This window comes from Coregonus lavaretus (assembly GCF_964263955.1).
Source record: "Coregonus lavaretus genome assembly, chromosome: 10".
Lineage (NCBI taxonomy): Eukaryota > Metazoa > Chordata > Actinopteri > Salmoniformes > Salmonidae > Coregonus > Coregonus lavaretus.
Window position 1 is genome coordinate 17,448,617 of NC_139997.1, and position 26,713 is coordinate 17,475,329.

The 26,713-nt window shown below is 42.7% G+C and overlaps 1 protein-coding gene across 2 annotated transcripts; it reads left to right on the forward strand.

The window, feature by feature from the left end:
- tbcelb (tubulin folding cofactor E-like b) lies at positions 1-26,713 on the forward strand. 2 transcript variants are annotated; one of them, XM_084170009.1, is made up of 9 exons: positions 1-41; positions 12,432-12,541; positions 14,209-14,358; positions 15,285-15,424; positions 15,932-16,113; positions 20,183-20,445; positions 21,305-21,431; positions 21,823-21,939; positions 24,428-26,713. In XM_084170009.1, the coding sequence occupies exons 3-9, from the start codon at positions 14,217-14,219 to the stop codon at positions 24,783-24,785; spliced, it is 1,329 nt and encodes a 442-aa protein (XP_084026135.1). In that variant the 5' UTR covers positions 1-41; positions 12,432-12,541; positions 14,209-14,216; the 3' UTR covers positions 24,786-26,713. The 2 variants fall into 2 exon arrangements, with proteins under 2 accessions (XP_084026135.1, XP_084026134.1); XM_084170008.1 differs by lacking the exon at positions 1-41 and adding an exon at positions 6,268-6,334.

Below are 26,713 nucleotides of genomic sequence, written 5' to 3' on the forward strand. Positions count from 1 at the left end.
TAACAACAATAACAAACATTCGAAGGAAACGACAGAGAAAGGTAACTGGTATCGAATGTTTTCTCAATGCCTATTCGAAAGAGATGTAGGCATATTTTCGGATTATTATTGTTATGAACCATTGATTGAGGTTACAATATGTGCCTTAAAACATAGCTAGCTATGTTTTAAGGCACATATTAAAAAAACTACATAGCTAGCTACAGTAAATGAGCATTTCTTTACCCGTCCATGTACTGTTTTGGGAACATGTTTCTCAATTCAAAAAACAACCAACCAGTTCAGAATACAGAAACGGATACAATATGCCATTGTTTATAACAAATCCACTGCAAGACGTCACATTACCCACATTCTAGAATAATTAAATAACTAATTGTTACATCTATATTTGACATTTTAGTCATTTAGCAGACGCTCTTATCCAGAGCGACTTACAATTAGTGAGTGCATACATTTTTCATACTGGCCCCCCGTGGGAAGCGAACCCACAACCCTTGCGTTGCAAGTGCAATGCTCTACCAACTGAGCTACAGGAGGGTTATATATAATACTTGTTCTATCGTAGATTGCCTTCTACCCGGGAGAGGCTGTATGGACACACCTGGTGCCCAAACCATAGCCTATGCCTATCAATAGGCATAGGCTACTGACTAAAATCTGGGTTTATAATTTAATTCAATTTTGCCATGGTTTGCTGCGCTAGATGCGGGTAGCCAATAGCCCCTGATAGACCAACATCTAATTTCAGGGAAAAGTCCACAATGAAACTGACATTAAATGTGGAGAATGATACATTGCGATAGAGCTGTGACCATGATCAGAATTGATAACTTCCAATGTAATTATCTAAAGATGGCCATTAACAATGGCATAATAACACAACGCTACGACAACAAACGGAGTTATCGACAATTTATTAAATCCGTTTGCCAGCTCCAGCTCAAGTGGCACAAATTGATTTGCAATTACTCCAGTAATATCGTCATTTCAACATATTTATTGTACTGTATCAAATGGTAGGCTACCGTAGCCTACAATGGCATAGAAATGAATAGCCTACTTGATGGCCAACAGATGCAAATGTAGCCGATCATTCTCCACATTAAATGTCAGTTTCATTGTGGACTTTTTCCCCAAAACAGAAGCACGCGAGGGAGTTCCATAACTTCCATTTAAAATTTCCACTCGCGCAGCGCTCCAGACCCTAGAACTGAGCATGAGTAAAACCCTTCGCTTGATACGGTTTTCCATAAGAAAAGTCCACATTAGAGTGCAGTTTACTTGAAACCACCTCTGAGCGAATTTATCTAAAGAGCTCTAGAGCGTCTAAAGTCATTTTCCAATGCTTTGTCACCGTTATATAAGTTATAGTAGTTCAAATAATGTTTTATGGAAAAAGGGTGTCTCCATAATGACCAATCTAAATAGCCTTACAACGTGCGCGGTGCTGCTCTGTCTCCGTGACCTCTGCTCCAGCACTCTCTCAACCAGTGCTCTCAATGCACACACACCCATCTGGCCCTCCCCACCATTCACTCACTCACTAACATTTTACATTTTAGTCATTTAGCAGACGCTCAGATCCAGAGCGACTTACAGTTAGTGAGTGCATACATTATTTTGTTTTATTATTATTTAATTTTTTCATACCGGCCCCCCGTGGGAATCGAACCCACAACCCTGGCGTTGCAAACGCCATGCTCTACCAACTGAGCTACAGTAACAGCCTGCTCACTGCCTGATAGCAGCAGGTCACAATGAAATATATATATATTAAGAGAAATGCCATGGCGGCCGCGGTGCAATTTAGAAGTAGCCCAAAAACCTGCCACCTGCGACCAATACATTTTCACCCGCAACATCGTTTTAAAAGTAGCCTAATTTGACAGGAAAACTGTGAACATGGCAACCCTGGTCAGGCTGCAGAGTCTATGGTCTTGTTTAATCCTTATTAAGGCACAGCTAAAGACTGAGCTGTTCAGAAAAGCTTTCAAGGGCCTATGTCAATTCTGTTCTCCTGTCCACCTGAAAGGTGGCATCCTATGACGCTGCTACGTTGAAAGTCACTGAGCTCTTCAGTAAGGCCATTCTACTGCCAGTGTTTGTCTATTGAGATTGCATGGCTGTGTGCTCGATTTTATACACCTGTCAGCAACGGGTCTGGCTGAAATAGCAGAATCCACTCATTTGAAGGGCTGTCCACATACTTTTGTACATAAAGTGTATCTGTATTTAAAGTAATGTGAAATCCATAGTTTAGGGCCTAATTTATTTACTTATATTGACTGATTTCCTTATCTGAACTGTAACTCACTAAAAGCTTTGAAATTGTTGCATGTTGTGTTTATATTTTTGTTCAGTGTACATATTGCACCGTACAGAATTATCTGTACATTGTGTCGCAGTAAAAGCGGGTCCATTCTAGCTACTCAGAAATACTTATAGTTTCCAGATCCACAGAGTTTACAACCAGAGGAGCGTCGCTGCTCATTTGGCGGCCCTTATAGAGTGGCCCATCAACTTCAATCCAATAGGATTTGGAAATTACAGGTGCTCTGGAGTAGAATGGACTCACCTTTTACTATGACACAACGTACAGATAATTTTGTACGGTGCAATATATATGTCCGGTATAAAAAAACATTTAGGGTTACCAAGATTTCTTTTTGAAAAAATATCGTTATTTATCTTTTATTGTATTTAACTTATTATTATTATTTTTTTTTTTTACCTTTATTTAACCAGGTAAGCCAGTTGAGAACAAGTTCTTGTTTACAACTGCGACCTGGCCAACATAAAGCAAAGCAGTGCGATAAAAACAACAACACAGAGTTACATATGGGGTAAAACAAAACATAAAGTCAAAAAATACAACAGAAAATATATATACAGTGTGTGCAAATGTAGCAAGTTATGGAGGTAAGGCAATAAATAGGCTATAGTGCAAAATAATTACAATTAGTATTAACACTGGAATGATAGATGTGCAAGAGATTATGTGCAAATAGAGGTACTGGGGTGCAAATGAGCAAAATAAATAACAATATAGGGATGAGGTAGTTGGGTGGGCTAATTTCAGATGGGCTGTGTACAGGTGCAGTGATCGGTAAGGTGCTCTGACAACTGATGCTTAAAGTTAGTGAGGGAGATTAGAGTCTCCAGCTTCAGAGATTTTTGCAATTCGTTCCAGTCATTGGCAGCAGAGAACTGGAAGGAATGGCGGCCAAAGGAGGTGTTGGCTTTGGGGATGACCAGTGAGATATACCTGCTGGAGCGCATACTACGGGTGGGTGTTGCTATGGTGACCAATGAGCTAAGATAAGGCAGGGATTTGCCTAGCAGTGATTTATAGATGGCCTGGAGCCAGTGGGTTTGACGACGAACATGTAATGAGGACCAGCCAACAAGAGCGTACAGGTCACAGTGGTGGGTAGTGTATGGGGCTTTGGAGACAAAACGGATGGCACTGTGATAGACTACATCCAATTTGCTGAGTAGAGTGTTGGAGGCTATTTTGTAAATGACATCGCCGAAGTCAAGGATCGGTAGGATAGTCAGTTTTACGAGGGCATGTTTGGCAGCATGAGTGAAGGAGGCTTTGTTGCGAAATAGGAAGCCGATTCTGGATTTAACTTTGGATTGGAGATTCTTAATGTGAGTCTGGAAGGAGAGTTTACAGTCTAACCAGACACCTAGGTATTTGTAGTTGTCCACACACTCTAGGTCAGACCCGTCGAGAGTAGTGATTCTAGTCGGGTGAGCGGGTGCCAGCAGCGTTCGATTGAAGAGCATGCATTTAGTTTTACTAGTGTTTAAGAGCAGTTGGAGGCTACTGAAGGAGTGTTGTATGGCATTGAAGCTCGTTTGGAGGTTTGTTAACACAGTGTCCAATGAAGGGCCAGATGTATACAAAATGGTGTCGTCTGCGTAGAGGTGGATCTGAGAGTCACCAGCAGCAAGAGCGACATCATTGATATACACGGAGAAAAGAGTCGGCCCAAGAATTGAACCCTGTGGCACCCCCATAGAGACTGCCATAGGTCCAGACAACAGGCCCTCTGATTTGACACATTGAACATTACAGTCAATGGGTGAAAAGTAGGTGAAAAACATAGTTGTGACATCAGGGTGTCCACAACAGAGGACATTTCTTGATAAGCTCTCTTGTCAAGGTCACACCCCCACACGTGATATTATTGAAAACGCCAGAATGTCCTCTCAAAGGGATAACAGGACTTAATACAGTGGCTTGTATGGCCTCAGAGATACAGACCAAGAACTGATGTCCACTAGAGATGACAAAAATGAATTGCTGGGTCTCAGGAGGATAAATGACATTAGTACACAAAAATATATCTCATAAAAATTCTTTAAATCATTCTTTGTATGATAACTAGTATAAAATATATCGATAATCTTGCACATTTTGCCTTAATTACTCATTTACATAGTATACAGGTCAACATTCACAAGGCCGCAGGGCCAGACGGATTACCAGGACGTGTACTCCGAGCATGTGCTGACCAACTGGCAAGTGTCTTCACTGACATTTTCAACATGTCCCTGGCTGAGTCTGTAATACCAACATGTTTCAAGCAGACCACCATAGTCCCCGTGCCCAAGAACTCTAAGATAACCTGCCTAAATGACTACCGACCCGTGGCACTGACGTCTGTAGCCATGAAGTGCTTTGAAAGACTGGTCATGGCTCACATCAACAGCATAATCCCAGAAACCCTAGACCCACTCCAATTTGCATACCGCCCCAACAGATCCACAGATGATGCAATCTCTATCGCACTCCACACTGCCCTTTCCCACCTGGACAAGAGGAACACCTACGTGAGAATGCTATTCATTGACTACAGCTCAGCATTCAACACCATAGTGCCCTCAAAGCTCATCACTAAGCTAAGGATCCTGGGACTAAACACCTCCCTCTGCAACTGGATCCTGGACTTCCTGACGGGCCGCCCCCAGGTGGTAAGGGTAGGTAACAACACATCTGCCACACTGATCCTCAACACGGGGGCCCCTCAGGGGTGCGTGCTCAGTCCCCTCCTGTACTCTCTGTTCACCCATGACTGCATGGCCAGGCACGACTCCAACACCATCATTAAGTTTGCCGACGACACAACAGTGGTAGGCCTGATCACCGACAACGATGAGACAGCCTATAGGGAGGAGGTCAGAGATCTGGCCGTGTGGTGCCAGGACAACAACCTCTCCCTCAACGTGACCAAGACAAAGGAGATGATTGTGGACTACAGGAAAAAAAAGAGGACTGAGCACGCCCCCATTCTCATCGACGGGGCTGTAGTGGAACAGGTTGAGAGCTTCAAGTTCCTTGGTGTCCACATCACCAACGAACTATCATGGTCCAAACACACCAAGACAGTCGTGAAGAGGGCACGACAAAGCCTATTCCCCCTCAGGAGACTAAAAAGATTTGGCATGGGTCCTCAGATCCTCAAAAAATTCTACAGCTGCACCATCGAGAGCATCCTGACTGGTTGCATCACCGCCTGGTATGGCAACTGCTTGGCCTCTGACCGCAAGGCACTACAGAGGGTAGTGCGTACGGCCCAGTACATCACTGGGGCAAAGCTCCCTGCCATCCAGGACCTCTATACCAGGCGGTGTCAGAGGAAGGCCCTCAAAATTGTCAAAGACTCCAGTCACCCTAGTCATAGACTGTTCTCTCTGCTACCGCACGGCAAGCGGTACCGGAGTGCCAAGTCTAGGTCCAAAAGACTTCTCAACAGCTTCTACCCCCAAGCCATAAGACTCCTGAACAGCTAATCATGGCTACCCGGACTATTTGCACTGCCCCCCCACCCCATCCTTTTTACGCTGCTGCTACTCTGTTAAGTATTTATGCATAGTCACTTTAACTCTACCCACATGTACATATTACCTCAACTAGCCGGTGCCCCCGCACATTGACTATGCAACGGTACCCCCCTGTATATATAGCCTCCCTACTGTCACTTTATTCTATTGTATATATAGCCTCCCTACTGTCACTTTATTTTTTACTTCTGCTCTTTTTTTTCTCAACACTTTTTTGTTGTTGTTTTATTCTTACTTTTTTGTTTAAAATAAATGCACTGTTGGTTAAGGGCTGTAAGTAAGCATTTCACTGTAATGTCTGCACCTGTTGTATTCGGCGCATGTGACCAATAAAATTTGATTTGATTTGATTTACAGGACGTGACTTTTATTCTGAAGGATAAAAAAATCAGTGACGCGGAAGTACTTATTTATTCTTGCCTGCGTCACACCGGTTTTAACAACAATAACTAACATTCGAAGGAAACGACAGAGAAAGGTAACTGGTATCCAATGTTTTCTCAATGCCTATTCGAAAGAGATGTAGGCATATTTTCCGATTATTATTGTTATGAACCATTGATTGAGGTTACACTATATGCCTTAAAAACATAGCTAGCTACAGTAAATGAGCATTTCTTTACCCGTCCATGTAATGTTTTGGGAACATGTTTCTCAATTCAAACAATTGCCGGTCGCACAGTAACAAAAAACAACCAACCAGTTCAGAATACAGAAACGGATACAATATGCCATTGTTTATAACAATGTAACAAATCCACTGCAATGACGTCACATTACCCACATTCTAGAATGATTAAATAACTAATTGTTACATCTATATAATACTTGTTCTATCGTAGATTGCCTTCGACCCGGGAGAGGCTATATGGACACACCTGGTGCCCAAACTGACAAATTGATTACGTTTGTTGAGCAGCGAGAGTCGAGTGGAGACGAACAGATTCGGTTCAGTCAGTCTTGATGATGAGCCCTTTCCAGTTTGCTAGTTTATGGCCGTGTTCGAGAGCATCAAAACGACTGCCAACTGACTGATCTATAATTATCAATTATACTTACGCGTTGACTTTAAAATCCTGGTTCACAGATACCAAGCTATGCACAACTCTGGAACCAAGTATCTGTCTGACCTCATCCCCCATGGGCACCCCACACGCACCATTTGCCATTCCATCTACCTTCAGCAGCCCCACAGCAGACTAAAAACTATCGGTGACAGGGCTTTTGGTTGTATGGCTCCTCGGCTGTGGAACACATTTTCAGTCACTGTCAGGACCAGGGTTGCCAGGTTTAGCTAAAATGTATAGCCCAATGACCTCTGAAAACCCGCCCACAAGGCCTGAAAACTAGCCCCAATTTTTTTTTTTTGCAGCAAGAGAGGTGTTGCCACATTTACCCATGAAACCCATTTTCCATAACGTTATCGAGCAAATTTAGAAGGAATATCGACGTCATTTTTAAAATAATAATTATTGCTAGTTTAAGAAAATGTCACAAGAGAAAATATAAATCTCCCTTTTTTGAACTCTCCAGATCATTTTCCATCAATGGATGTCGCTTTAACTTGTTTTGACAGCTATGATTAAACAATAAGGCCAGAGGAGGTGTGGTATATGGCCAATATACTACAGCTAAGGGCTGTTCTTTGGACATATCCCTTAGCTGTGGTATATTGGCCATATACCACACACCCCTGAGATGCCTTATTGCTATTATAAACTGGTTAACAATGTAATTAGAATAGTAAAAAGTAAGGTTTTGTCATTCCCATGGTACACAGTCTGATATACCATGTCTTTCAACCAATCAGCATTTTGTGCTGAATGCTGTTTGGCTGACAGCCGTATACCACGGGTATGACAAAACATTTATTTTTACTGCTCTAATGACTATAGTAACCAGTTTATAATAGCAATAAGGCACTTGGGGGTTTGTGGTATATAGCCAATATACCACGGCTAAGGGCTGTGTCCAGGCACTCCGCGTTGCGTCGTGCGTATGAACAGTCCTTAGCCGTGGTATATTGGTCATATGCCACACCCCCTCGGGCCTTATTGCTTAAATAAATCCTGTTTGCGTATGTGCATAACTATAGATAAATCCGGCAGGAGGGTTTTTGTGATGAAAGTTGAACAGAGGATCTCAATCTCTGTGCAAGAAACACTTGGACGAACTTCAAAAAATGAATGTTGGGCTATTTTCTGGCAATTGTGCCATTATTATGTGCCAGATGTTAAGACTACAAACCGTTATAAATGGCCTATTTGCGAGATTTACTGGTTATTTCAATAGGCATAGGCTACTGACTAAAATCTGGGTTAAAAATTAAATTCAACTTTTCCATGGTTTGCTGAGCTAGATGCAGGTAGCCAATAGCCCCTGATAGACCAACATCTAATTTCAGGGAAAAGTCCACAATGAAACTGACATTAAATGTGGAGAATGATACATTGCGATAGAGCTGTGACCATGATCAGAATTGATAACTTCCAATGTAATTATCTAAAGATGGCCATTAACAATTGCATAATAACACAACGCTACGACAACAAACAGAGTTCTCAACAATTTATTAAATCCGTTTGCCAGCTCCAGCTCAAGTGGCACAAATTGATATGCAATGACTCCTGTGATATCGTCATTTCAACATATTTATTGTACTGTATCAAATGGTAGGCTACAGTAGCCTATGAAATGAATAGCCTACTTGATGGCCAACTGATGCAAATGTAGCCGATCATTCTCCACATTAAATGTCAGTTTCATTGTGGACTTTTTCCCCATAACAGAAGCATGCGAGGGAGTTCCATAACTTCCATTTAAAATTTCCACTCGCGCAGCGCTCCAGACCCTAGAACTGAGCATGAGTAAAACCCTTCACTTGATACGGTTTTCCATAAGAAAAGTCCACATTAGAATGCAGTTTACTTTAAACTACCTCTGAGCGAATTTATCTAAAGAGCTCTAGAGCGTCTATAGTCCTTTTCCAATGCTTTGTCACCGTTATATAAGTTCTAGTAGTTCTAGCGCGTTAATGTTTTATGGAAAAAGGGAGTCTCCATAATGACCAATCTAAATAGCCTTACAACGTGCGCGCGTGCTGCTCTGTCTCCGTGACTCAGTTACCTCTGCTCCAGCACTCTCTCAACCAGTGCTCTCAACACACCCCTTTTTTTTTTTTTTTTGAGAAATGCCATGGCGGCCGCGGTGCAATTTAGAAGTAGCCCAAAAACCTGCCACCTGCGACCAATACATTTTCACCCGCGACATCGTTTTGAAAGTAGCCTAATTTGACAGGAAAACTGTGAACATGGCAACCCTGGTCAGGCTGCAGAGTCTATGGTCTTGTTTAATCCTTATTAAGGCACAGCTAAAGACTGAGCTGTTCAGAAAAGCTTTCAAGGGCCTATGTCAATTCTGTTCTCCTGTCCACCGGATCTGACGACAGCTCTGATTGTTGTCTGCTTAAGATGTTCTGTGTTTTGGATTGTTTTTATTATTTTTATAAAATGTTTTCTTTTCTTCAGCGCCTTGGGTGTAGGAAAGTGCTTTACAAATTAAATTAATAATAATAATTATTATCTACAAATCACCTTTCATCATAAATAACCACTCATTATTTGTAGGTCAGTCGGTCACAATTTACCCATGATACATTGCAGTTTTGATCCTCTCGAACAAGGCCTATGCTTGTGTGGGCCACGGTTTCGACTGCTCCTACAGGTTTGCTTTGGTACTGCAGTTTAACTGACGCCCGGCCCAGAAAGCCAATTTTCATAGATGGCCACAAAGAGAAGTCAGATTTGAAAATATCTAATAAGACACTTAAGGCATCACGTTTGTGCACAAAACATTAATTGAATTATTCATAAAATTGTCGCTTAGGCCCCAAAAAAATTTCATCACTCACAGCCAAAGATATTACAATTGTATATTAATTCAATGTCTGCAATGATGTCGTCGTTGCTCGTGCTGCTCCCTGCGTGTCCGGTCCGTGCTATCCTGGATCTTTTGCACGTCCCTACCCCATTTTAAGTTAAAATGTTATAGAAACTTAATCGAGAATTTGAAATTTGTCTGCCGAAGTTGGGGATTGGGAGTGTTCAGATTCATTCCGTTTTGTGAGTAATTTTTTTTTTTTTTACAAAAATGTAACGTTAGACTTTAATGCCGTAGTTGTACATTTCCATCTAATGAAAATGTATGCGCTCACTAAGTCTGCTAAATGACTAAAATGTAAATGTAATGGTCGCGTCAGGGACAACAGTTGTTGACAACTGTAACATTGTAGCTAAGCCTACATTTTTTTTCAATTCCTCATCAATCCACGTGGATTTAACTGTTTTTACAGTCATTTTCTTAATGGGTGCATGCTTATTATTAACTGGAATAAGCAATGTCATAAATGTGTTAAGTGCAGCATCTGGTTGCTCCTCATTATTAGTAAAAATCACTACAATAAATGTGCTTTAGCCATCACCCTGGCCTGATATTGGCTACACTATCTAATTACTTCAATTTCCTTACTGCGGGAAGCAGGAGTAAAGGACACTGTGCCCTGTGTTGTTGTGTTGCTGATGTGGTGATACTGATGATTTGTCAGCACAGATGGTTTGTTTACATAGCAGATTAGGATAATTTATGTGGCAGGTTAGGATAGTTCTCGCCGAAAGTTAGGTGAATTAACGTGGCAGGTTAGGAGAACTAACACCAGGTTAGGAGAATTAGGTTAAGGTTAGGAAAAGGGTTATGCTTAGCTACAATGTTACAGTTGTCAACAGCTGTTTTCCCCGACGCGACCATTAGATGGAGCTGTAGGCCTACTCCATCTAGCCATAACGGTAGAAACGTAAACAAACCATCTGTGGCTACAAATCATCAGTATCATAACATTGGCTTGCAGCGCAAACTCTCCCCATTGAGCAGTGTAGACTGTATCACGGTGACATCCAGACCAATATTACAAGTTATTTATTGTGTATAGGCTGCTATCCCATATGAACAGTCCTTAGCCGTGGTATATTGGTCATATGCCACACCCCCTTGGGCCTTATTGCTTAAATAAATCCTGTTTGCGTATGTGCATAACTATAGATAAATCCGACAGGAGAGTTTGAGTGATGAAAGTTGGACAGAGGATCTCAATCTCTGTGCAAGAAACACTTGGACGAACTTCAAAAAAACGAATGTTGGCTATTTTCTGGCAATTGTGCCATTATTATGTGCCAGATGTTAAGACTCCAAACCGTTATAAATGGCCTATTTGCGAGATTTACTTGTTATTTCAATAGGCATAGGCTACTGACTAAAATCTGGGTTTATAATTTAATAAAACTTTTCCATGGTTTGCTGAGCTAGATGCAGGTAGCCAATAGCCCCTAATAGGCCTTCAACCCAAAACATCACATTGCTGTAGGGCAGGCTATTTTATTAGACATAATTAACAATTCTAGCCAAGATTGTTTGGTAACATAACTATGAACTAATGTTGCACCTGTAGTACCACTGTCACTCTCCTAATGAGCTAAGATAGATACCCAAAAGTATATCAGGGCTAATCTTCATGTGTTCATACTCAAACACACAGTTCTCTCAAAGTGTTCATCCCAGTCTGTTAGGAGACACTTCTTTGATCCCAGGTGTATCAGGGCTAGAAACCATAGGGTCTCTGTTATGGGAAGCCTTCTCTGACTGGACTTCACACAGAACCCTGTCTGTATGGTGTCATCGTGTTGTCTCTCAGAAGGTTCGGGGCTGGGAACAACCACTTCAGATGGTGGTTTAGTGCCCTTTTTACACAACTGAGCCAAGCTGAACTGCACTGGTCTGGTTATGCATCATCATAGTGCTGGAATGGACAACGCAAAAAAATAAATAATGTGAGTTAGGCTAGTTTTGTACGGGTCAGCATGATACAGTGTATTGTGAGTTCAGATGGGTCCAGGCCAGATAATCAGTTTGCAGACAGACAGAACTTAACCCATCCAGATAGTGAAACCGATCGGTCTGATAATTTAGGAAGCACTGTAGGAATTAGACACCTGTGTCCTTATAGCAGGGATGAGAGATCTCTAACTCCATACCTGGAGAGCCACTGAGTATGTAGGCTTTTGTTCCAGCCCAGCAGAAACACACCAGGCCCTGATTCAACTAATTGTGGTTCAGAGTCAGACTGAAGACCATGATTCGTTGTTTATTTGAAATTGAAACAGTGCTGGGCTGTCACTAAAGCCTGCGCACCCAGTAGCACTCCATTACAGTTGGAGTTGGAGAGAGTGCATGGGCTTTTCTTTTGCCCCACCAAATAGACTTGCGCAAACTTTATGCAGGTTAAGTGAAACACAAATATTAGAGATCGATGATCTCAGTCAGACTCGTATTAAATCAAACAAGAGAGTCGGAACAGGATAGGTTGAAGAACATTAGAGTAGAGTGAATCGTTGTTACTTCCATTGAAATAGGCCATTCTATTTATATGGTTACTTCATTGAGATCATGTCACAATGTGGAAGGATAATTGGGTCACTATTTTAGCTCATGTAACACAGGCTCTCTTTTTCTTTCTCGTCCACCAGGCCTGGCCTGAGCCAGAGAGAGAGAGAGACGGCACCTCCTCACCACACTACAGCCCAGAGCTGTCTGTCTGTGGTCCACACCAACTTTGACCCCTAGAGGAGCCATATTTGTAAGTCTCCGCTAACCTCAAATCAATGTTTTGGAGCATGAACAAGATTTGACTTGTTAGTATGTAGGCTAGCGGCAGACAAATCAGCAGAAAATACATACTACTAAAGCCATGCACTTTAACATATTTACAAATAATTTGTAGACTGGAAATGGACCGCAAGAAGCCCAAACAGATATAATATTTGACTAAAACATAATCATTTCAAACCTAGCTTACATTTGTATACGATCACATATTTCTCTATTATGCATGGCAATACTTTGGAACAGATTTCCAAAATATAAAGCCAATATAGCCTCATTATTTTATTGTGTTACTATTTCCTTTTTTTATTTAGCAAATTCTTCGTACTTTTAAAAGTCTACACCTGTTGTATTCGGTGCATGTGACATAATATTTGATTTGAAGTACAGTAACCAAAAAACAAATCAAAACATATTTTATATTTGAGATTCTTTAAATAGCCACCCTTTGCCTTGATGACAGCTTTGCACACTCTTGGCATTCTCTCAACCAGCTTCACCTGGAATGCTTTTCCAACAGTCTTGAAGGAGTTCCCACATATGCTGAGCACTTGTTGGCTGCTTTTCCTTCACTCTGCCGTCTGACCCAAACCATCTCAATTGGGTTGAGGTCGGGGGATTGTGGAGGCCAGGTCATCTGATGCAGCACTCCATTACTCTCCTTCTTGGTAAAATAGCCCTTACACAGCCTGGAGGTGTGTTGGGTCATTGTCCTGTTGAAAAACAAATGATAGTCCCACTAAGCCCAAACCAGATGGGATGGCATATCGCTGCAGAATGCTGTGGTAGCCATGCTGGTTAAGTATTACTTGAATTCTAAATAAATCACAGACAGTGTCACCAGCAAAACACCCCCACACCATAACACCTCCTCCTCCATGATTTACGGTGGGAACTACACATGCAGAGATCATCCGTTCACCCACACTGGGTCTGGTTGGAACCAAAAATCTCAAATTTGGACCCCAGACCAAAGGACACATTTCCACCGGTCTAATGTTTCTTGGCCCAAGCAGGTCTCTTCTTCTTATTGGTGTCCTTTAGTAGTGGTTTCTTTTCAGCAATTCGACCATGAAGGCCTGATTCACACAGTCTCCTCTGAACAGTTGATGTTGAGATGTGTTTGTGACTTGAACTCTGTGAAGCATTTATTTGGGCTGCAATTTCTGAGGCTGGTAACTAATGAACTTATCCTCTGCAGCAGAGGTAACTCTGGGTCTTCCATTCCTCTGGCGGTCTTCATGAGAGCCAGTTTCATCATAGCTCTTGATGGTTTTTGTGACTGCACTTGAAGAAACTTTCAAAGTTCTTGAAATGTTCCATATTGACTGACCTTAATGTCTTAAAGTAATGATGGACTGTCGTTTCTCTTTGCTTATTTGAGCTGTTCTTGCCATAATATGGACTTTTACCAAATAGGGCTATCTTCTGTATACCCCCACTACCTTGTTACAACACAACTGATTGGCTAAAACGCATTAAGAAGGAAAGAAATTCCACAAATTAACTTTTAAGAAGGCACACCTGTTAATTGAAATGCATAAAAATAAAGAAAAACCCTTGAATGAGTAGGTGTGTCCAAACTTCTGACAGGTAGTGTATGTCTTCCTCTCATTTCCTTCTCGCTCTCTCATCGGACAGCTGTGGCCATGGAGTCCTCTGATGAAGAGGAGGGGCGCACCTTCGTCCAGGTGGTCAGTGAGAAGTACAACCCAGAGAATTTCCCATACTGCCGTGGGAACGGCATGGGCGTCGTGGTGCTTTCCAGTCCACAGGGGTTGCCCATTAAAGGTCAGAGGTCAAGGCGCTATAGATCAGTAGCTTATGCTGCCTTCAAATGCTCACCGGAAGTGGGAAATACGTGGTTCCGACTGGGCAACAACCACTTGAACGGCCCTCCGAAGTTGGACTGCCGAGTGGGAATGTTGGAGATAATTTTACCAGAGTTGTGACGTTTTGTCACTGACCTTTCACCTTTTCAATCAAAGGATGATAAAGCATGATTTTTGGCATTGTTAAACTTATCAATGTGGATAATGTAGCTAGTTTGACCATATTGTCAACGTTAAGCAAGCTAGCTAACTTTATCATTAGCAACATTAGCTAGCTCATCTAGTTAGATTTAATCTCATTGGATGAGGAATTATTCCGTCTTCAAAACCAGTTCCAACGAGCATTTGAAGGCCGCATTAGCACAGTGATTGAGTAATAACTTTGTGATTAGGTGGCCTATGCATCTTTTCTCTCTAGCATTGCTAAACTGTGTTGGTGCATGCAAGATGATTTATAGTCTGATGAACATGTCTGAAAAAGTTGTTATTCCTCAAAGCAGAAGAGTCAAGGGCCACTCTACAGCCTACTTACCTTTTTTACTCAGAAAAACATAATTAACACGTAAGAACTCTATGTAGGCCTACTCATATGCATTATACAAGGTAATCACACAAGTTATCTTCTAGTTACCCAGGAATACTGAGAACTGCATGTAGGCCTACTTGTATCCCTTATATATGGTATTCACACACATGAGTCATTCTCTCATGCCTTAGCTTATCCCCAAGGATACTGCCTATGATGTGATGTAAATAAGTAATAACAATAAGTGATACCAGGCTGTTGTCCATCATATATTGTGAATGTGATTCTTATTGACTGTGCAGTTTATGTGATTCAATAAAGAACAATTATTCACTAGAAAGATTGTTGTCTCTCTCCAGATCGTCTGAATCTGCCGAGTGTGCTGGTGCTGGACGGCTGTGGCATCAGTAAAGCTGGGGATGAAACTGAGGTGGCCACCTTTTGTGCCCATGTGGTGGAGCTGGACCTGTCCTACAACCAGCTGCAAGACTGGGGGGAGGTGGGTACTGTAGTTCTCCTCATCCTCCTAACCCTGGCTGTCATGTTATGCACCATTAATTTAGCAGCAGCTAGCTATTAGCAGGAAGGCTGGCACTACACAGTTAATGTTACACACTTTTGTCCACTTTTTTGGTGAAAGTTTGCCTTATTTTCTACACATCTAGGGTGTTGTTGTTTTATCCATACAGTTTTTCAAAGTCCAATAGCTGGTTATTTTGTAATGTCCAGCATCTCCTGGCTAGCATTAAATAAGCATGTAGCAATGCTAATGGGAACGGACTATATCCACTAGCGGTTACCTACCACATCACCCAAAACAATTGCCCAGAGACATCATTCAACAAACAAATTCAACAAACAAGACCTTCATCTGTCAGTCAGTACCAATTGCACCAATCTGTCTTTGGGTTGCCAGATCTGCAGCATTGTGTATACTGTCTACAATAGGGTTGCCAGTATAGTCCGTAAGTGTGATAGCTCCAATCTGTTTTTTTGGGGTTGTGAGATCTGCACGATCGTGTCTAACATCCCCAACCTGGACTTCCTTAACCTGAGTATGAACCCTCTGAGTGGGATTGAGCTGGAGCCAGGCCTGGCTGAGGTGTTCTTCCGGGTCCGCCGCCTGGTTCTCATCAACACACGTGTCACCTGGGACACGGTACACACACTCACACGCCAGACCCCTGAGTAAGTCATGACAGACACTGGACTGCGAATCACAAGGCACACGTGAATACATGAATGTGTGTGTTTGTATTTAGCTATTTGTCTTAGGTATTTTGTGTGTTTTTGCCCTTAGACCTTTGACCTTCTCAAGTTCAGGCATGTCCAGGCATGTAGTATATTTACTTGTATCCATATCTAACATGTACAGTACCAGTCAAAAGTTTGGACACACTTACACACCTATTTGACCAAGAAGGAGAGTGAAGGAGTGCTGCATCAGATGACCTGGCCTCCACAATCACCCGACCTCAACCCAATTGAGATGGTTTGGGACGAGTTGGACCGCAGCGTGAAGGAAAAGCAGCCAACAAGTGCTGAGCATATGTGGGAACTCCTTCAAGACTGTTGGAAAAGCATTCCAGGTGAAGCTGGTTGAGGGAATGCCAAGAGTGTGCAAAGCTGTCATCAAGGCAAAGGGTGGCTATTTGAAGAATCTCAAATATAAATATATTTTGATTTGTTGAACACTTTTTTGGTTACTACATGATTCCATACAGTGAGGGAAAAAAGTATTTGATCCCCTGCTGATTTTGTACGTTTGCCCACTGACAAAGACATGATCAGTCTATAATTTTAATGGTAGGTTTATTTGAACAGTGAGAGACAGAATAACAACAAAAAAATACAGAAAAACGCATGTCAAAAATGTTATAAATTTTTTTGCATTTTAATGAGGGAAATAAGTATTTGACCCCTCTGCAAAACATGACTTAGTACTTGGTAGCAAAACCCTTGTTGGCAATCACAGAGGTCAGACGTTTCTTGTAGTTGCCCACCAGGTTTGCACACATCTCAGGAGGGATTTTGTCCCACTCCTCTTTGCAGATCTTCCCCAAGTCATTAAGGTTTCGAGGCTGACGTTTGGCAACTCGAACCTTCAGCTCCCTCCACAGATTTTCTATGGGATTAAGGTCTGGAGACTGGCTAGGCCACTCCAGGACCTTAATGTGCTTCTTCTTGAGCCACTCCTTTGTTGCCTTGGCCGTGTGTTTTGGGTCATTGTCATGCTGGAATACCCATCCACGACCATTTTCAATGCCCTGGCTGAGGGAAGGAGGTTCTCACCCAAGATTTGACGGTACATGGCCCCGTCCATCGTCCCTTTGATGCGGTGAAGTTGTCCTGTCCCCTTAGCAGAAAAACAGCCCCAAAGCATAATGTTTCCACCTCCATGTTTGACGGTGGGGATGATGTCCTTGGGGTCATAGGCAGCATTCCTCCTCCAAACACGCGAGATGAGTTGATGCCAAAGAGCTCCATTTTGGTCTCATCTGACCACAACACTTTCACCCAGTTCTCCTCTGAATCATTCAGATGTTCATTGGCAAACTTCAGACGGCCCTGTATATGTGCTTTCTTGAGCAGGGCGACCTTGCGGGCACTGCAGGATTTCAGTCCTTCACGGCGTAGTGTGTTACCAATTGTTTTCTTGGTGACTATGGTCCCAGCTGCCTTGAGATCATTGACTAGATCCTCCTGTGTAGTTCTGGGCTGATTCCTCACTGTTCTCATGATCATTGCAACTCCACGAGGTGAGATCTTGCATGGAGCCCCAGGCCGAGGGAGATTGACAGTTATTTTGTGTTTCTTCCATTTGCGAATAATCGCACCAACTGTTGTCACCTTCTCACCAAGCTGCTTGGTGATGGTCTTGTAGCCCATTCCAGCCTTGTGTAGGTCTACAATCTTGTCCCTGACATCCTTGGAGAGCTCTTTGGTCTTGGCCATGGTGGAGAGTTTGGAATCTGATTGATTGATTGCTTCTGTGGACAGGTGTCTTTTATACAGGTAACAAACTGAGATTAGGAGCACTCCCTTGCTCCTAATCTCAGCTCGTTACCTGTATAAAAGACACCTGGGAGCCAGAAATATTTCTGATTGAGAGGGGGTCAAATACTTATTTCCCTCATTAAAATGCAAATCAATTTATAACATTTTTGACATGCATTTTTCTGGATTTTTTTGTTGTTATTCTGTCTCTCACTGTTCAAATAAACCTACCATTAAAATTATAGACTGATCATTTCTTTGTCAGTGGGCAAACGTACAAAATCAGCAGGGGATCAAATTCTTTTTTCCCTCACTGTATGTGTTATTTCATAGTTTTGATGTCTTCACTATTATTCTACAATGTAGAAAATAGTAAAAATAAAGGATAACCCTTGAATGAGTAGGTTTGTCCAAACTTTTGACCGGTAGTGTATGTCCTGGATACTGTACGGTGGCTTGCGAAAGTATTCACCCCCCTTGGCATTTGTCCTATTTTATTGCCTTACAACCTGGAATTAAAATTGATTTTTTGGGGGTTTGTATCATTTCATTTACACAACATGCCTACCACTTTGAAGATGCAAAGTATTTTTTATTGTGAAACAAACAAGAAATAAGACCAAAAAACTGAACTTGAGCATGCATAACTATTCACCCCCCCAAAGTCAATACTTTGTATAGCCACCTTTTGCAGCAATTACAGCTGCAAGTCTCTTGGGGTATGTCTCTATGAGCTTGGCACATCTAGCCACTGGGATTTTTGCCCATTCTTCAAGGCAAAACTGCTCCAGCTCCTTCAAGTTGGATGGGTTCCGCTGGTGTACAGCAATATTTAAGTCATACCACAGATTCTCAATTAGATTGAGGTCTGGGCTTTGACTAGGCCATTCCAAGACATTTAAATGTTTCCCCTTAAACCACTCAAGTGTTGCTTTAGCAGTATGCTTAGGGTCATTGTCCTGCTGGAAGGTGAACCTCCGTCCCAGTCTCAAATCTCTGGAAGACTGAAACAGGTTTCCCTCAAGAATTTCCCTGTATTTAGCGCCATCCATCATTCCTTCAATTCTGACCAGTTTCCCAGTCCCTACCGATGGAAAAACATCCCCACAGCATGATGCTGCCACCACCATGCTTCACTGTGGGGATGGTGTTCTCAGGGTGATGAGAGGTGTTGGATTTTCCCCAGACATTGCGTTTTCCTTGATGTCCAGAGTACCTTCTTCCATATGTTTGGGGAGTCTCCCACATGGCTTTTGACGAACACCAAACGTGTTTGCTTATTCTTTTCTTTAAGCAATGGCTTTTTTCTGGCCACTCTTCCATAAAGCCCAGCTCTGTTGAGTGTATGGCTTAAAGTGGTCCTATGGACAGATACTCCAATCTCTGCTGTGGAGCTTTGCAGCTCCTTCAGGGTTATCTTTGGTCTCTTTGTTAACTCTCTGATTAATGCCCTCCTTGCCTGGTCCGTGAGTTTTGGTGGGCGGCCCTCTCTTCGCAGGTATGTTGTGGTGCCGTATTCTTTCCATTTTTTAATAATGGATTTAATGTTGCTCCGTGGGATGTTCGAAGTTTCGGATATTTTTTTATAACCCAACCCTGATCTGTACTTCTCCACAACTTTGTCCCTGACCTGTTTGTCGAGCTCCTTGGTCTTCATGGTGCCGCTTGCTTAGTGGTTCCCCTTGCTTAGTGGTGTTGCAGACTCTGGGGCCTTTCAGAACAGGTGTATATATACTGAGATCATGTGACAGATCATGTGACACTTAGATTGCACACAGGTGGACTTTATTTAACTAATTATGTGACTTCTGAAGGTAATTGGTTGCACCAGATCTTATTTAGGGGCTTCATAGCAAAGGGGGTGAATACATATGCACGCACCACTTTTCCGTTATTATTTTTCTTAAATTTTTTGAAACAAGTTATTTTTTTCATTTCACTTCACCAATTTGGACTATTTAGTGTATCTCCATTACATGAAATCCAAATAAAAATCCATTTAAATTACAGGTTGTAATGCAACAAAATAGGAAAAACGCCAAGGGGGATGAATAGGCACTGTATTTCCATGTATCTCTTAGCTCCGGGGATCAGCTTCCCCTCCCCCAATCCTAACCTTAACCATTATTGGGGAAAATGCGAAACTGACCAAAGATCAGCATGTAGGGGCAACTTCACCCTACTCATATCTCATACCTTGTATTTGAATGCCATTTAAACATAGCTACCTCTCTGATGCTCACACTATCGCCCCCTGCAGGTTGGAGGAGCTCTTCCTTTGTCTGAACGAGTACGACCAAGTAGCCGAATCCCAGGTTCCCTGCCCCTCCCTGCGCCTGCTTCAGATCACAGACAACCAGCTACAGGAGTGGGGCGAGGTGCGTAAGTTTGGGCCCATGTACCCGGGCCTGCACAACCTGGTATTGTCCAACAACAAATTGGGCTCTGTGGAGGAGGACACACCTCGGGACACACTGCAGCACCTGTTTCCTAACCTGCGCAGCATCAACCTCAACAACTCAGGTATGCGAAGGGAGGGTCACGCGCTCGCATGCGCACACATACACAAGCATGCTCATACAGCATGAACACACACACATACACAGCATGAGGATACACGTCGCAAACACACACATGCACACAGCATGAAGATTCGCACACATACACACACACACAGCATGAGCATACAGAAAATATCCCTCTTTCCTCTACCCGATTATACTCTTTTCATCCACTATTCCAGTTTTCCTTCCCTTTTCTCCGGTTCTTACTACTCCTCTGCTTCTGTACCTCTCTCTTTCCCCTCTGCCGGACAGGGAACCCTTTGAAAATCAGTAGGTCTACTTAGAAGGGCTCAAGTTCTTTTACATTCCAATGTATTTTAAATGTACATTTGGCATTTCAAGTCTTTTTCCCCTCATTTATGCTAAATAAATGAAATTAATGTACACACATTCCATCACAGAAAAGAGCCCTCTATGAGCCGTCTGATGTGAAAATAGATATATTGTATTGTACTACTTCCATACACCATATTCAATACTGTATCCTGGGATTCCATAGAGAATGAGTGCTGATAGTTTCCATATCCTAACTCGTGTGTGCGTGTGTGTGTGTAAGGAATACCTGGGATAGGATAAAGTAATCCTTCTACCCCCCCCCCCCCCCTCCCCCCCCCAAAAAAATTGTAAAGTGGTTATCCCACTGGCTATAGGGTGAATGCATCAATTTGTGAGTCGCTCTGGACTAGAGCGTCTGCTAAATGACGTAAATGTGCCCTTGAGCAAGGCACTTAACCCTAATTGCTCCTGTAAGTCGCTCTGGATAAGAGCGTCTGCTAAATGACTTAAATGTAATGTAAATGTAAATGTGTGTCTTAAAGGGCTGAACCGATGGGAGGACATAGAAAGGCTGAATTTCTTCCCTAAGCTGGAGGAGGTGAGGCTGATGGGGATTCCATTACTGCAGCCCTACACCAACAAAGAGAGACGCAGCCTCACTCTTGCACAGTGAGTACACACACACCTTTTACATTTTAGTAATTTAGCAGACACTCTTATCCAACGTGACATAGTGCTTTAATCTTAAGGTAGCTAGGTAAGACAACCACATTGCACAGTCATAGTAAGTCAAACCTTTCCTCAATAAAATAAAGCAGCTATCTGCAAAGTCAGTGTTAGTAAGAAAGAACAAGTGTTAGTGTTAGTGCAAGAAAGGTGCAAGTACAACGGTAGGGTGTGATTTATTTATTGGTTTTTTAATCGGGTTGGTGGTGTGCTGTGGGATTATTGAAGATACCTTTTGAAGAGGCACACACACAATTGAATACACACCTGTTTGATTTGTGTGATTTGTGTAAACATGACACACGTCACACGCACTTCTTTGTCCTTTTTGCAGGTTGCCATCTGTGTCTGTGTTGAATGGGAGTGTGGTGACGGAAGGGGAGAGAGAAGACGCTGAGAGGTTCTTCATCAGACACTACCTGGACATTCCAGAAGAGATGCTGCCTCATAGGTACTGTTGACACACACACTAGTTTGTTGAGGTGGAGCTTTGTCAGAGGAACTGTAAAACATGCGCATACACACACACATTTTTCTTCTGATAAGAACAACTTAATGTAAAACTTATCTCTGGTTCATAATAGCAAGAGCCCTCCTCTGAGACACCTACTGTACATTAACAACGGCCGGGAATCACTTTGAGTACCTCTCAACTACCTCCTACCTCTCTCTGCTTATGTTAACTCCCCCCAGTGTTCTAACACACCTGACATCCTGTAACATATTGTCATCTCAGGACTTCCCATGATGGGAATTTAGGTGGGGTAGGTTTGGTTTGGTTTGGGCCCATGCTGGAAAACTGATTGGCCCACGCTTTTCGCCAGCCGCATTCCACTTAACCCTCGTAGAATGCAACGGAGGGATTCGCGGGGGGAAAGTGTGGTCCCTGACTGGGGGAAAGTAACCTTTGCGAGACAATGGCGCTAGTCTCTGCCCACTCAATGACTTCTTTGTGCCTTGGAATACTCAGATCGGAAAACCGATACACAAGGTGGCAGGTAGATTTTTTTTAGACCTCCTCCTCCTTCGCTCGTTTACGCTCTCTTTTCTTTCTTAAGGGGGGATTGAGAGGTTGACTCATTTCCCTGTGTAACCGGAGCTGATGTAGCCCAAAACATGACTCCAAACCTACACAGCGCCCCCACAGTGTCTCAGATTAATCAGGGTACTGCAATGGAAGTGTCTCAAAGCCTCCAACCATTCTCTTTAGGTTTTCTTTTGCTCTTTGCTTTCTCTCTCTCCTTGCTTTTAAACTGCATTTACTTGCTCTTGGGTCTAAGCCAGTTTCTTTGAGTGTGCGCATGTGTGTTTGTGTGTGTGGGTACACGTGCACGTGTGTAAGAGTGTGTTGGATGCGGTCAGTGAGCACTGGAAAGGACTTAGGCAGCCTTTCGGCGGAGGGGCTATGAGAGAGGAGGGGCTATGAGAGGGGTGGGTAAGGATAGAAGGGAGAGGGAGAGGATTGGGCTTGAGATAAGGAGAGTGAAAGAAAAGAGCCGTTAAATTCTATAACCACTTAAAAGGAAGCGATTCCCAAACCTTCCATAACAAAGCGATCACCTACAGAGAGATGAACTTGGAGAAAAGTCCCCTAAGCAAGCTGGTCCTTGGGCTCTGTTCACAAACACAAACAGACCCCACAGAGCCCCAGGACAACAACACATTTAGACCCAACCAAATCATGAGAAAACAAAAAGAGCAAACTAGAATGCTATTTGGCCCTAAACAGAGAGTACACAGTGGCAGAATACCTGACCACTGTGACTGACCCAAACTTAAGGAAAGCTTTGACTATGTACAGACTCAGTGAGCATAGCCTTGCTACTGAGAAAGGCCACCGTAGGCAGACCTGGCTCTCAAGAGAAGACAGGCTATGTGCACACTGCCCACAAAATGAGGTGGAAACTGAGCTGCACTTCCTAACCTCCTGCCAAATGTATGACCATATTAGAGACACATATTTCCCTCAGATTACACAGATCCACAAAGAATTCGAAAACAAACCCAATTTTGATAAACTCCCATATCTACTGGGTGAAATACCACAGTGTGCCATCACAGCAGCAAGATGTGTGACCTGTTGCCACAAGAAAAGGGCAACCATTGAAGAACAAACACCATTGTAAATACAACCCATATTTATGTTTATTTATTTTCCCATTTGTACTTTAACTATTTGCACATTGTTACAACACTGTATATATACATAATATGACATTTGAAATGTATTTATTATTTTGGAACTTCTGATGATTACTGTTCATTTTATTGTTTATTTCACTTTTGTTTACTATCTACTTCACTTGCTTTGGCAATGTTAACATATGTTTCCCATGCCAATAAAATTATATAGACAGGTGTGTGCCTTTCCAAATAATTTCCAATCAATTGAATTTACCACAGTTGTAGAAACATGGCAGGGATTGTCAATGGAAACAGGATGCACCTAAGCTCAATTTCAAGCAAAGGGTCTGAATACTTATGTAAATAAGGTATTTCTGTTATTTATTTATTTTTAGCAAAGATTTCTAAAAACCTGTTTTCGCTTTGTCATTATGGGGTATTGTGTGTGGATTGGTGAGGATTTGTATTTATTTAATCAATTTTAGAATAAGGCTGTAACGTAACAAAATGTGGAAAAAGTGAAGGGGTCAGAATTCTTTCTGAATGCGGGGGATTGATCCGGTGACCTACAAAGGCTGTAATAAACTGTCATAGCACCAATTAAAAAAGTAAGCATTGGCCGTTTATTACATCACTTTTTTCACATGGTGGGGTCGCAAATTTCTTTTTAAATAAAAATTGGGTCACGGCCAAAAAAGTTTGGAATCCCTGCCATAATGTGTGTACAAGAGAGCATGCCAAATGACCAATCACCACCGTTCTCTCTACCAAATGACAAATCCCAACCTCCCGTCCATTCTGTCTCGTCTCCACAGGTACCATGTCCTGGTGTCCAAGTACGGACGGCTTGCCCCACTGGCCGAGGTGGACTTGCGTCCACGCTGCATGGCCATGCTGGATGTGCGCTGGGGTGAGCGGAAGGAGACTCTAAGCTTGCGGTTGGAGCAGACGGTCGGAGAGCTCAAGAAGGAGCTCAGGGCCCTGGTGGGGCTGCCAGCCAATGGCATGCGGCTGTACTACATCGCCCGTGAGCTAGGCTCTGCGCTGGGACCTGAGGAGATGAAGTACGGCAGTCGGGCACTCCACTCGTACATGATCCAAGACGGGGACGAGATCCTGGTGGTGCCCAAGACTAAGAGCCGCACCATCTCGTCCACCTCCTTGGACTCCTAAGAAGAGGGGTAGTGTGTGTGTGGAGGACTCTTCTGGACAGCCAACTTTCAATGCTGTCTTTTTTTTTTTTTTTACCAAATGACATTGATTGTAAAGATGTTTATTGGCAAAGCCCCTTACTGTATATAAATACATACACACACACACACACACACACACACACACACACATATTACTTACACATGTATGCTACACGCATACTATCACACTGAGGGTTCTATTTTTGGCTTGGTGCAAAGCACCGTTATTGTGAAACGCAAGTGGCACGTGACACCACTGAGATTTTCCATTGAATTTGGTTTGTCAAAATAAAGCCCAGAATAGTATTTTATCAGAAATATTAGTTTTTAATTAATGTTAGTACAATTAACATACCCTCCCTCTCTCACCCCAGTCTTAAATCATGTGCTGCAGATATCCCGAGATAACCCCTGAGTCAGAATCCCAGAGGGTGGTGCGCTGACCCCAACTCACACAGGCAAGGATGATAGAGCTTGTGACACACAGAGACCACACGGAACATCACTGACCCCAACTCACACAGGCGACCTGGCGGAAAGAGACAAGACAAGGCCGAGACGAAGGGGTTGGGTTGGTGGGCAGTGACTGTTAAAGGTGGAGAGAGAGGAGGATCTGGAGAAGGGGAGCTGCGCTCAGGTTGCTGCAGGTCTTCCTGCTGTCTGTTTCCCATGAAGGGAGCAGCTCTCTCCTCTGCCGTGGGGAGGGGGAGGGGGTGTTAAAGGGAGAGGCGGTGAACCTCAGGCCAGCCTCACAGAGTAACCACACACCGGCCGCTGTTTCACGGTCACTTCCTCTGTGCTTGGATTACAATGGGTTCACCCAACCGGCTGTGGCCTTCCTCACCTCTTGCTCTCTCGCTCTCTCTCTCTCCATCTTCCTCTCTCCCCGTCATCCACACCTCACATCCGTCTCACACACCCAACACCTCTTACTGGATCCAGTGTCCATTGTTTTAGTACACCCTGGGTCAACAATGTGCCCCCAGAATTTGTGTTCTCCCATTGGTCCATGTTGTCCAATCGGTGTCTTCAGATTCAGACACCTTGGTGGAAAGATGTGAGAAATACCCAATGGGAAATTATATCTTGTTGCTGCCCAGTCCTAGAGTCAATTTCACTCTGCTTTTGCATGAGGTTAGCTACTCTTCTTATACATGGTAGAAATCAGTAAACCAAGGTGACGATGAAACTGGGTTTATTTACCAATCACTCTACCAATTATATTTCCCTTTTTAATCTAAATTCCTCTTTTTTATCTTTTTACTTTACGTATTATGCGGAAAAACCTAAGGAAACAAAGTTTGCACTGGTGCAAAAGCTAAATTAACGTTACCCTCAGTCTGTCAGAGCTAGGCTGTGTTTAGAAAAGTAGATGAATCTTGACCTTTGGGAATTACTTTAGGCACATCACAGGTGCTTCTTGATCCGTTAATATTGTGTTCGCTTGGTTGGTAATGGTAAAGTATGTAATATAGTTTATGTGGGCTGGGATCATGGTTACATTTTTTAACAGTGGGCCGTCATTTACTATGGAGGATTGCATGGACTTGTAACTTAAATTTGAGGGACCTACGATAAGAGTGTATGCTATAGTACATAGTGTATATACTATGTTTTTATGTTAAATTTTTTGGAAGATGATCAGATCGATATTTATTGTTAAGTGATTCAGATTTTTTCCGAAAGCTTCAATGCTTCCAGTTTCAAGAAAATGTTTTCCCTTTTATCTTTGCTTAAAATCTAACTTACTGTACACACATAGATCATTTATGGACATATGTTTACCTGCAGACTGTTGTTAAATCGGACTTTATGCGTACCACTGTAATACACGTCTGTCTAAGACCCTGTAAAATCACCTTGCTATATGTAAATACATTTATCAGATAAATCTATTTTATGATGTCA

Bases quoted from the DNA above. Each gene is read 5' to 3' on its own strand.
- tbcelb (XM_084170009.1), top strand. From the start codon at position 14,217: ATGGAGTCCTCTGATGAAGAGGAGGGGCGCACCTTCGTCCAGGTGGTC. The intron at 21,432-21,822 runs GTGAGTACACAC...TCCTTTTTGCAG, and splicing joins CGCAGCCTCACTCTTGCACA to GTTGCCATCTGTGTCTGTGT. The intron at 21,940-24,427 runs GTACTGTTGACA...TCGTCTCCACAG, and splicing joins GAAGAGATGCTGCCTCATAG to GTACCATGTCCTGGTGTCCA.